The following is a 13595-nucleotide window of genomic DNA, read 5'->3' as shown; positions in this document are numbered from 1 at the left end:
GAGACGTTGACATGAACAAAGCGCTAGGAAATTCTAATTATTTCAATTGTTATATTATTTGCTGTTGCCCACGCGATTCCGTCGAAATTCCACGAATAATTTGTTTGTCAGTATTCCGCGGAAACTATGCATTTTTCCGGAATGAAATCAAACCGATGTCCTACCTAGGGTCACAAAGTATTTCACACCAAATTTCATCTAAATCGGTTCAGCCCTTTAAACGTGAAGAGGTGGGTATTAGACAGACAGACCGTTTAATAAATTGACTTTCACATGCATACGAGTAAGTAATTGATAATGACTAATGGATTTTTAGTTACAATGCATGTGGTGTTCAAAATTCGATTCAGTGATCTTGGTAATAACCAACATCTATCTATGTAAACTCTTTATGGCACATAAAAATAAAAATACAAATACACAGAGAGGACAACCAACAACATCAACATTGTCTAGTATCGGCTCACCCGCTATCGATCGATTTTGAGTTAGTGTATTGTTGTCATTTTCATAAAGCTGAGATTTTAAATATATCGGTTTTTTTATACTCTCCTATAATCAAAGCCCAAAAAGCTTCCTGTCCTGATCCAGATATCAGAATGCCTCATAAAGCGAGAGAGAAGGAGCCATTGATCAGAAGCGAATTAGAATGAAATCAAAAACGCATGGTGCTAGTTGGTGGAAACGTGTCCTAATGATAAGCATGTTGCAATGTGTAATTTGACGGTTGGCTGTAAGAGTGACGACCCTGATACGAAACTACGCTGTACAATCATTAGCCCCAATATCTTACTCAACAAAGCGTACATGAATATCGGATACGACTCTATTTTTAGGGCAGGTAGGACGTGTCAGACGTTAATGCAGGTGGCTGTACTTAAAAGAGTTTTTGTAGACTCTGCTATAGAATATTTGACATTATCCAAGAATTTCAAAACACATAGTTTTGAAATAAATACACAGTAAGTCAATTTTGTTGGCTTGGTGTGTGTGTGTGTGTGTGTGTGTGTGTGTGTGTGTGTGTGTGTGTGTGTGTGTGTGTGTGTGCGTGTGCGTGTGCGTGTGCGTGTGCGTGTGCGTGTGTGTGCGTGTGTGTGTGTGTGTGTGTTAGGTGAATATGTTAGTAGAATATATATGGTTTTGTCAGTACCGGGGGATGTCCATAGAACTCGATTTTCACCAGCTTGTTTCTTTTAAAACCGTGGAAAAAACATTTTATAGTTCTCAAATAAAGAGTAAGCCAATTTTTTTAAAGACACATACTGACTTGGCTTCGCTTCGCTTGTGGTTCAAAAGAAGAATCCTGAGCGTAGTCGAGGGTTTCAAAGGCACGAGATGCTAAACAACTTTACAGCAGAGCGGAACACACAATTTTTCACCTCACGACAGCGAGAAAAATAGTAGGTAGGTAAAAATAGTAAATTTAACACTTATAATGACGCGTGCCGTAGTTCTTTTTACAATGTCATTAATGTCTAATTTTGACAAAATCACGCGTCTTCGTGGATGGCACTAGGAATACTTCTCACTAATCGACTTCCGATATTCAATATCGATACACAACATGTTAAAAAAGATTAAAAGTATTGGTCAACAATAGACGGTTTAATTATCGTTAAAGAGCGATCTCTTCCAATTAACTTTTGAACAGATTATTATTTTACGATATTTAGGTATATTACTGCAGAGAGCGGGAAAAGTAATTTCGTGGATGAGTATGGTTTTGAAGCAGGAGGGGTACCCGAGTCCTTCAATAGATACGAATCCATGAAATGACATTCCTGCCGAGGCCTGTATACTGTTTTTCTCCAAATATGCGAGGAAATAAAACGAAAACACTATATTTATTCGACACAATATGTTTATATAACAATCTACTACAATTTAAACAAAATTAACACTTTAATAGTAATAAAAATAAACCTTATTGATAAAAGATGCTGCGCTACGAGTTAGGAGTTTGTAGCGTGCCCATTAGGATATTTTTGTCACTTGTAGAACTAATTTTATTTTCGTAAAAATAACATGGCAGAAAATCGTTGACGAAATGAAATTCACGTTCCCGCCTCAATTTCGATATTAAAGATTTGGGTCCGAATCGTATATTTGGTTCGACATAAAATATAGTAATAGAAATAAATTAAAATAAAACTTACAAGATTAGTAAATATAAATATTATACATGTTTACTATTAGTTAAAGCGGCAATTCCTAAACGCACAAAATTAAAAAAAACATATCTTTGTCACAAAATATTTAGCAGTCCGAGAAGATAATTAAGTTTAAATACGTACACCTTATTATGATTTGGACACAATCATTATTGGCATTAGCTAAACGCAGAAAACAAAGTTTTTTTTATCTCGATTTTTGTACGTGACTATTGGATAATTGGCTGGCTGTTTGGTGAATTTTCGGTCTTGGATGAAATTAAAAGTAAAAAACCTGCACAATAATAAACACTTCCCGGACATGTCCGGAAAGTACTGCCACTTTTATTTATTTATTATCGCATCATCGCATACATATAACGATGGACTTCCCGCTTGATTTTTCCAACATTAATGAAAACATTTCCGAGCAAGTTGGAGAAAATGTCATTATCGATATCACTTAGGTAGAGTCGATAAGTGAGAAGTCACTATGACAGATCAAAAATGCCGCGAAAATTCCGGGCTCTGACTATTATTATTGATGGCGTTTTGATATCTGATAAAAAATATGTCAGTTGATTGGTGTAGTCAAATAGCCTACTGAAATCCATCATCATTTACGTAATTACATTTATGTACCTACCTACAGATCGATTCACAAGAGCTGGAACGAATGGATTTAACGAAAGTATACATTTTTGTTGAAAAATTACATGCGCATGACATTTTCATATTTGTGTGAAGTGTTTTCAAGTAGATAGGTAACACACAGATACTTTCATTCACTAATTCAGTCCATTCGTATCAGCTCTTGTGAATTGACCTATACGTACGTATTACCTAACATTTTAGTAATCGTGGCGTGGATATCATGTAAATAAGTATTTATATAAATATTTAATTAATACCAAACACATTATATTTATTTTTAAATAAACCTGTTACACTTTATGTACCTACTCTATATTTGTTTAATTTTATTGAACATGGAGATAGCCATAGAAAACAATCAAAGAAAAAAAACTATAAATATATTACTAAAGTTCCTGGAATAAATTAAGTTGGTCGGAATAGTTTACTAAAGTATAAACCGTGCCCTTGCAATAGACGAGTGATTTTGTGTAGATTGCAAGAAATGAAGACAATAATGTAAAGTCATAGATACATGTACTTAAGTGTAATCACTATTAAAGGATAAGAGAAAATTATTTACGAAGGCTATTCCATTGCCTTTAAAGTAGACAACAAAGCTTTGACTTTACCAATACACCAAATATTTTAAATATATAATTCAGAACTGAGGCCCTAGCAAGCTAAAGTTTGTCGCGAACATAACACATCCGTCTCTTGTAAGAGTAAACACGCATTCTGGTGATGATAGGATATATAATATGCTTTATTTTCCGGTAAAAGCTAGTGTGCTAAACAATCCAACAAAAACCATAAAATCTTAACCCCAAACCCTGACGCTTTGGTCCCAGGAGCAGCTGGCCATAGCGACACCATTCGGCGCTATCGAGATTGATGTCACCCGGTTTTCGTGCCCGTTTAGTGTTCCTGAAATAGTGAAACAGGTTACAAAACACGTCACGTTTTCCTAACATTCGTTCTCTGCAGTGTAGCTGAGATAGTAGAAACAACAGTAGCAATATATGGATGCAGTTTCTTCGAGTAAAGATTGAAGTACCAAAAAATAAAACCGTCTATTACCTACAGTAACTATAGGCTGGTTCACCATGCTTATTTAAGTGGATGAACTATATATTTTTAAGTGTGAGTGACAAATAAATAGTTTTGATTTAGTCAACATTTTCTTTCTTGTAAGAGTGATGCTATAATTTATGAAACACTTTTTTCGATGGGTAAAAAGCATAAAACAATAATCGTGAGAACCGATATTATTATTTACCCAAGAGAAAGCGTAAACGCCATTTGCATTGCTCAATAGCTTAGCTTTAGACTTGGAAATAAGTCTAAACTCTGAAGTAAGTATAATGTATATGATTATAAGTAAAGTATGTATAATTATATCTAAGTACATGAAGTAATGGTACCGTTTGTGTAGGTAAAATATGAGTTATGTACAATCAAGGAAACTGAACTGCATTCCAGAGGGAAATTTATTCACAATCGATTTCACGATGATTTCTATGACAGTGTATGAAATGTCAACATGACATTTGTAGCGAAAAAGTCCCGCCATTGAACGCGATTCAATTTCTTCGAGTGTACTACGTAGATGAATGTCTTTGGGATATATATAATACATGCAAATAACTGATTTAAAAATCAACAACTGGCTTACCGGTGTGCGCTACTTTCAACGTATCCCAGGAATGAACTGCATTATCATCAGAGCCAGCCAGTAAGTATCTCCCGCTAAGTGAAAGACCTGCAGATAACCAATATTTAACTGAAAATACTTAGTCGTATGTAGGTACTTCAATAACTTTTAGTTAAGTGTTATTACTTAACCAGTGAGATACATACACCTTAGGCCTCATCTGCACTTCACATCAGGTGAGATAGAAGATCATCATAAAGAACACATGAACATAGTGTCTTCCCCTTAAGGAACAAAGAACTGCCAATGGACATTTTCTTAGATTAAATTCTGATTAGATAGTTTAAGTTAAAGATAAATTGCTTATTAGCCTAGATAGGATAGATTGTAATGTAATAAAGCACATTATAAGCGCTTTATAAATAAAAAAAAATAAAAAAAGGTGAGATAGGGGTCAATCACGGTCTGTTTTATGTAAAAAAAAACACTATTTTTTGCGTCGTTATATTAGCTGCACCTGAAACTAGGTACTAACGAAGTTAAATTAATGCAATCAGCCTTGGATTTTAATCCAAATATACGAGTCTAATTAATTTGAAATTTGTTACATGTTTTTAGAGCTCCGATGACAGAAAATTCACAAAATTTTACCGCTCTGTGGTCAAAATTACTCTAGCAATCCTTATTTTAAGTGTTAGTGTCTTTAACGGAGAGTGCAAACATATCAGACAAGTTTTACCGGCCCTAGAAAACAGATAATTATGCACGCTTTATTGTGTCAGGTTGGTAATGGGTTGGTATTAGTGCTGGTGAATCTGGTTCATATTTTTACACTAGACTAACACCTATACCAACTAAATGCGCTAATATAGTTTGTGTTATTGTCAGCACATTTGCTTCTATGTTGTATCTAATTACACCTATCTTTTTAGCGTTCCGTACCCAAAGGGTAAAAACGGGGCCTATTTTTAGGGGGTAAACGTCAACTTTATACGATTTAAGGGTTCCGTTTTCTTTTTGAGGTACAGACTCCTAAAAGCAGCTTGGACCTGTTGTATCGTAAGGGATATAACCCTTAATATTAAAGCCTGGCAGTACTGACCACAGCTAGTGAACCCTCCGGCTCCGGGCGGAGTGTAGTGCCCCAGCTGCTGGTCGCTTCGGATGTCGAACAGTCGAGCCGTCTTGTCCTCTGACGCTGTGGCGAATGCCTGCCCACTGTTGTGGAACTGTAGATTGAAGAAGCATAAAGTACAATTTATCATAAAACGGTGAGACTTGTGTCCCTGGCACGCTAGCTTTTATCGTAGCTGAACCCATCTATCCCGTGTACATTTGTTCATTTAACGGTATAGAAAGGCATGTCTCTAGCAAAACTTTGCGTAAGGCCCGTCCGGATCGCCAACCAAGTATTTTTTAACTCGCTAAAACTGGCGTCAAGTAGTTTTAATTGCGCTCTATGTTCCAGCATAAAGAGCAAAACACCCGCTAAAATAAATAGCACAGAAGGTAATTTAGCTCTCAAGGTTGGCAACGCGTGTGTATTTCTCTAGTATTGCAGTTGTCCATGAGTGGGTGGTACTAAATTAAATAATGAGGGCTATCGTTTTTTGTCTCACTAGATGGCGCACTGTTGCGTGAGGTTTTTAAGTATGGCTTTCAAAGTCTGTTTTTACGGGTGTGAAAACAAACTTTAGATTAAAATCATATTTAATACACCTTAAAACCGTACCATAAAAATATCGAGCATGCCACAGTGTTGCATAGTCCCCGTTTTGTTCGGAAAAAAGGGAGGACAAAGGTTTCCGATAGACAAAACTGTCTCAAAACACAGACATTCATTGCCCCGGAACGCATATTTGCCATAATTAATTTCAGATATTGCATAATATTCACAAAAATATTCTAATTATAAATTAACCCGCGTAGCTTACCCAAAAACTATGAGATTTGACATTTCGGAGACCTCATGCTACACTAGCGCCTCTAGTGGCGAATTCATACGCGATAGCCCTCATTAGATGACCTTTTTGCTCGTCTGCTAGCCCAGAGAAAATTAAAGGGACTTCAGTCCACGATAAAAGATAAGTAGCTTCCCACAATTCCGCATCATGGCTCAAATCTTCCTAGAGATACTACAAGTACAAACACACGTTTCGACAGATTGTTTTCAAAAAGTCTAAAGAAAGCTAAGTGTGCTCCAGGCATGTGAAGTTGCACGTGAAACCTTGAACTTTAAGTGAGACTGCATGTGTTGCTTCCCACATGGTGCCTACTCTTAATCGATTTTAAGGCAGGGTTTTATAAAAATACTTTATTATTTGGCATTGGTAATTGTATCAAAGAGCGGGAGTCAAATAGCAACTACTCGATTGATATTATATTCCTTTTTATCTACTTTACTTACCTGACGAGCAAGGAATGTAGAATAATGTAGATGCATAGAAGAGCATCCAAGCGCTTTCGTTTACTGATGCGTCTGGTACTACTGGGTAGGATAATTAAGATCTTAATAAGTAATTAATTATGCTCACACAAACGCTATTAACGTCAGCTTCGTGTCCGAAGAAAGTTTGCTTAGCTTTATCCTCTCTGACGTCCCATAGCTTACACGTTTTGTCCACTGAACCAGTCACGTACGTTTTCGTGTCTGAAAAGTAATAAGGAATACTCCATGACAATATAAGGAGAAAGTAAATAAAATGTACATGTGATTTTTTGTAAGGTCCGCCCGGATTACTACCACCATCTTGCTCGCGAATCCTGCCGTGAAGCAGCAGTGCTTGCACTGTTGTGTTTCGGCCTGGAGAGCAAGCCTGCCGGTGAAATTCTGGCACTTGAGGTATCCCATCTTAGGCCTCTAGGTTGGCAACGCATCTGCAATACCCCTGGTGTTGCATATGTTCATGGGCGGTGGTGATTTCTTACTATCAGGAGACACACTTGCTCGTTTGCCATCCAGTCGAATAAAAAAAAACATGTGAGGAGATGTACCTTGACAAGTTTGTGCGTGGCACGCGGTAGAACCCTGATGCAGTTGCCGCACTTATAAAAAAAGTCTTCATAAGGGAAACAGAAGCTCGGTGCGACTGGTGCTTCCTGCGGGTTCTACCGAGAATTACATACGAACTTGTGAAGGTATGAGGCAGCGTTTCCACCAAAGATGTGCGAGGATGTGTTGCGAGGAATGTTTTTTTTTCATGAACCAATAGAAACGCTTTATTTACCTAGCCTCGCATAGCATATCTCTGGTGGAAACTACTGCTTTCATTTTTGAGCCTTAGATCACGTCCAAGCAGCTGTTAGGTGCCTGGAGACCAAAGTGTGGGAAGTTATGTTTAGGTACTACATCCCAATTGCGAAGCTTCGAAAGCGCGACATAGAATATGAATGGGGTCTCCTGCGTTACTTTAGTACAGTCAAGGGCAAAGATATCGACACGGCCAAAGTTGCAAAAATATTTATGCACTTAACATTAAGGCCGTGTATACATATTTTTGCATCTTTGGCCGTGTCGATATCTTTGCCCTTGACTGTACTTAATTTATATGCGTTCTAGCAGTTCCTCTATTCGGTGACATGGTCACGCTAGGGTCTCAATATAACGAACGATACGATTCTAAGGCAATGGACCAAATCCAATATGGGCTTACCTGGAGCTAGCGAAATAGAGACCACATCACCAGCGTGAGCGTCGAACTCGGTTTCCCGCTTACCAGAAACCAAATCCCAAATGCATCTGCACGAAATAAAAAAAAACGCTTTTTTATCGATTTCCAATTTATGATTTACTCCCTTGTTGCTTTGCATAAATGTAAATTTGCTTTCAATATATAACAGGCACTCCACTCTAAATGGATCCGTTAAATAAACGAGGCAGGTAGCAATTTGTATTTTCATCTACCATCTATAGATTCCCTTTTTTACCGACTTCTCAGGAGGAGGTTCTTAGTTTAATCAGTTTGATTGTATGTAAGTATGTTTGGCTGAACCGATTGTGATGTGGTTTTCATAAAAGTAATTGTTACATTTAGGAGCATCGACATCTATGTAACATCTATGCCGTAAGGTACTAGATGTCAATGTTTAGGAGAAAGTTTTTGTATTTTAACCGACTTCAAAAAAAGGTGGTTCTCAGTTTGACCGTCAGTGTTTGGGCATAAATGTAATCGTTGTGAGATGTAATTTGACAAAAATCACTAAAAAGTAAGAAATAAAGAAAATTAATAAAAAAGTAAAACCGACTCCAAAAATTTTTTTTTAACACAATAAGAACCGAGTACACAAAACTTGAAAATAATTTTCTACTAACTTGAAGTCGGTGCCAGCAGGAGTGGAACTATAGTCGTCTACCACACCTTCGTACTATATAAGTATACATACCGGGTGTGGCCCATAATATGAGCAAATAATAAAACGTAGATCATACCTACTCGTCAAACTGAACAACATTTGTTCAGCGATTTTAAAAAATAGTTCATTTTTTAATCTTTATTACACTTTTAAGTTTATTCGAAGAAGCAATGTAAAGCAAAATGCTTGATGTTTGTAGCGTGACCGGCGACGTCAGTTGTGTTCTAGGATGGCGTACATTGATAGCAGTATTTAATTTGTATGAAAAAAAGGTAAGTAGTATTTAATTTGTATATTTAAAAGTCGTTGAACTAATGTTGTTCAGTTTGACGAGGAGGATCTATGTTTTAATTTTTTGCTCGTATTAGGTACAGGCCATACCCAGTATATTGGGCTTCAGTCACTCCTGCTAGCTCGTGCTTCAAGCTAGTAGAAAAATATTTTTAAGTTTTTTGTAGTCGGTTCTATTTTTTTCCCGAAGAAATACTTAATGCTATAGAGTAATTGTATTAAAAAACCATTCCTTTTTACGTCTGTTTCTGAATGTAATCTGTTATTTTTAATGGTTATTTATAAATGTTTTATGTATAATAAAGAGTTATTACTAAAGTTTCGTCGTGTTTTATAAGACCGTGATCGTGTTCCACGTCTTACATTTTCATGTCCCCTGAGCCGGTGAGGATGTGTGAGTCATCCAAGAACCGGCAGCTGCTGAGGAAGCCCTCGTAGCCGGCCAGCTCGCGCACCATCTTCGCTGCGCCCGTCGAGTCGCGGTTGTTTACGTCGTAAACCGTGCACATGTTGTCCATACCTCCGCAAGCTATGAACATCACACGCTTAAAGATGGCATGTATATGATTGGGTAATGCCACTGATTGGTTGAACGCCTTATCTTCAATATAAAGATATACCAATACGACCGTCAACTTAAAATCAACCTTTCTACCAAGACGACACTGCACCCGTTTGGAGCTTGTATGTGCTCGTAATAGTTTTAATACATAGATAGTTTTAATACAGAGTGCGCTTTTTAATACAAACGCCTTAAGTACGTGGCTTTTGTGGACATGATACTTACCTACGTGTTTTATTACTCGTATAATTTAAAAAGAGTCAACACTGTGACAGTTTGCATCACAATTGTTGGTTTGACGCGTAGACCCTTCAATCAAGCCCCGCTAACAGTACACTGCGCCAGCTATTTGGTACCTTCAATCTCGATTCCGTCGTTTATCAGACAGAGCTACATGCTAACAACGCGATAGCCCTTTCAGAAGTGGTCAATGATGATGATATTATATTACATACATATATCATATCATATTTGTAATATCAGATATTTTTGAGAAGAAGTGAATCTTAAGGAACACACACTGAAAGGGATAGAAATGTAACACTACATTTAATAGCAAATTATTTAGAAGCACTCTTTGTAATGAAGACCGAACAATCATACCGACAAAGTTTCCTGATGGTGCGAAAGCGACGCTCATAACCCAAGCGGAGCGGAGTGGGATCACCTGCACCTTGTTTCCACTCCAGGTGTCCCATATAATCAGCTTGCCGTCCAGTGACCCCGTCACGCAGTGCCTGCCAAATTAACTTTGCATTATGGAAGACCAGGCCGTACTATTTTACTTATTGTTGCCACCATTCTAATTTTCATCCAATCGAAAAAATTTGGAAGTTGTGTTTGCCCGGCCCTGAAGATACTTAATAAGATGTGTTCATCAACATTATAGACGTACGAGTATACTATGTAAAACAGTTTAGTCGTCGATTGTCAGTAATATACATTGTCAGTATCAAAAAATATTTTTAGATTTAGGTATCTATACTACATAATTAGGTAAGTACCTACAGGTAACTATTATACTATTATTCGTAGCTATTAGAGTAGTTCAATGTATTTTATAGATGAGGCGCCTAATATTAATGAAGACCTCAGCCTTAGAAGTAAGAGAACATACCTAACATAACAGATCAGATAAGTGCTACTGACAGATGTCGCGAACAGGACTATTGTTTCTCTGTCTTAGGGTTCGATTTAGTGGAGGTAACCACGCAGTGAAAGCCGACTAAGACAATGCATATAATTGGCAAAATTATCTTTTACATATTTACTTATTATATTTACAGATCGGTTTGTTTACATACGTACGTTTACACACGTGAGTTTTTAAATGAGATGTATGGTCAAGGAACATTAAACAAAGGAAAGTGCGACTGTGGATAGGTATTTACTCGAAAAATATCCTATCTTACTTATTTTATCAAGTCGCTTGCAGATAGCTTGCAGATAAGAAAGTCCGTTCGTTTATTAGATATACTAAATTATTGATGCCAGACTATCGCAAAATGGGGACACAGGACTGGAGTAACCGAAACCCCAACAAGTAACATAATACATACCTTACTCACATTTAACAGACTTCAAAAGAAGGAGGAGATTCTACGTTTTATTCGTACTTACCGATTTTTCTGTTTGTGAATGGATTTCCAAAAAAATCTACAAGATACTTCTTCCTGAGGTGGTTCCGTTGTCAACTTGTCACCAAGTCAGGATCTGATTAGTGGATCCCGTGGACATCGAGAGAATTCTTCAGTTATTGTAAACATACTTTTGGGTAGTTACATTTTATAGTAACTTGTGCATGTTCTAGGGACTTACTATTTGGTGAAGTGGAACTGATGAAGGTGTAACAAGTATTTCACTGGTTGCGATTCGATTGCCTTTTAAAACACTTGCTAAGCAATTGGGGTCTGCGCAGCAGCTAATTAGCTAAATTATTAGATTATTCTAGTACGAAATTTATAGATTTACATTGATGACACGTCATCTATTCTTGAGAGATGTGCTCCTTCAGCAAAAAACTATTTATATACAGACAGACTTACCTGGAATCTCCACTGTAGTGAACAGAATTAACTTTATTAATATGGCCTTTTAAGGTTTTCTTCGTTTGAAGTCTTATCTTAGGCAGATCACCCATGTCACCACATTTTTCAGCTAGTTTAGCGTCCGCTACTTTTTGTTGAGCTTCCTGAAAAAAAAATAACTTCATAGTCTTATAAGTAGGTCTAAATAAGAGGCCGTCCATACGTCGTCACACATTTAAGGGGAATGTGTTTGGCAATTTGTCTCAAACTACAAAACCATTTGATATTTTAGTATTAAAAAGGATGATCATAATATGAGTGAAGTAATAATTTACAGATGTCCCATCACTATTGACCTACCTTGAGGGAAGCAATCAGATCATTCAATTCCTTCTTGAGGGCAGTGGTTTCAGGATCATCCTTCGGCATTTTTGTTTCTGATTTTTCCTTTTAACCAATTCACGTCACGACCGACAAATTCCACGGAGGTACTGGTTATGAGCTGCAATGGTTGTCTCTAGTCACCTTCCTTTAATCCAGTTAGGTTAATAGGATTTTGCTCTGTCTCTGTGGAGGCTTCACATGTGCCGACCTACTTCATTTAAGTAGGTAGGTAGGTAGGTACTCCTCGGTTGTATTGCGCTCCATGTAGTTTAATGTACCTCCACTCATCAATATTATATAATAAAGCAGAGCATAAATCTTTTTTTTTTATTGATATCCGTAGCAACTCAATGAGGGCTATCGTTTTTTGTCTCACTAGATGGCGCACTGTTGCGTGAGGTTTTTAAGTATGGCTTTCAAAGTCTGTTATTACGGGCGTGAAAACAAAATTTAGATTAAAATCATATTTAATACACCTTAAAACCGTACCATAAAAATAATGAGCATGCCACAGTATTGCATAGTCCCCGTTTTGTTCGGAAAAAAGGGAGGACAAAAGTTTCAGAAAGACAAAACTGTCTCAAAACACAGACATTCATTGTCCCGGAACGCATATTTGCCATAATTAATTTCAGATATTGCAAAATATTCACAAAACTATTCTAATTATAAATAAACCCGCGTAGCTCACCCAAAAACTATGGGATTTGCATTTCGGAGACCTCACGCTACAATAGCGCCTCTAGTGGCAAATTCATACGCGATAGCCCTCATTGCTTTTAGTCACTAGAGCTACCTGTCAATGCTCTAATTTTGTTATATAAATAGAGTTCAAGTCAAAATTCGAAGCAAGTGAGTGTTGTATTCACAAAACTACACTGAGCAAACAATCGCTTTTTAAGAAAAAAATAATAATTTGATCCAAACTCAAACTCAAACTCACAACATTTATTGACAAGAAAAACACACTACATCACATCAAAAACACAGTAAAAACATAAATAGGAGAAGAGAGGAAAATAAGAGATATTGTGCTGTAGTGTGATACCAAAAGGACTCAGCTCAGCATATGCCGTAGCCCTGAAACCAGAGCTGCAGCGCTGGTTGATCCGTTTACTTACTTACTTATACTTACATCATTTTCAAAGACATAATAATACAACTTTTCCTTGGAACAGCCATTATTATTAGTACCATTGAAGCGGAAATGCTTAGTCAAATATGATGATTTAAATCCGGTTCGAAGGACTAAACTTAGATTCAGACAAGTAGGTATAATAAATTATATGCAAGCAATCAATCTGATGTCGTACTGATTACTAATCTTCCTTTTTAGGGTTCTTTTAGCTAAGAATGCCACGGGACCCTGTTCCTGAGATTCCGTTTACCTCGCTATCTAAGTATAAATCCGTTTGCCTCAGTCTAACTTTTGGACCTTAGCTTAGGTGCTTTTGGTGGCCGCGATGGTTAGGGCATACTGAAAGTTTCTAGAATTTGGCATTTAGGTAGGTAAGAAAAAGTAAAAAGCAATTACGAAATTT

General features: G+C 37.0%; 1 protein-coding gene across 1 annotated transcript; it reads right to left on the bottom strand.

Annotated features, from left to right (window-relative positions):
- Positions 1-1825: 1825 nt before the first annotated feature.
- Positions 1826-12167, bottom strand: Gbeta76C (guanine nucleotide-binding protein subunit beta-2). The gene is made up of 9 exons (XM_074097411.1): positions 12031-12167; positions 11689-11834; positions 10247-10380; positions 9445-9610; positions 8091-8176; positions 6972-7087; positions 5540-5666; positions 4459-4545; positions 1826-3710 (listed from the first exon to the last, which is right to left on the bottom strand). Exons 1-9 carry the CDS (start codon positions 12097-12099, stop codon positions 3604-3606), a joined length of 1038 nt encoding a protein of 345 aa, XP_073953512.1. The 5' UTR covers positions 12100-12167; the 3' UTR covers positions 1826-3603.
- Between the last annotated feature and the right edge of the window lie 1428 nt (positions 12168-13595).

This window comes from Choristoneura fumiferana, chromosome Z (genome assembly GCF_025370935.1).
Source record: "Choristoneura fumiferana chromosome Z, NRCan_CFum_1, whole genome shotgun sequence".
Lineage (NCBI taxonomy): Eukaryota > Metazoa > Arthropoda > Insecta > Lepidoptera > Tortricidae > Choristoneura > Choristoneura fumiferana.
This window is presented reverse-complemented; position numbering and strand designations above follow the sequence as displayed.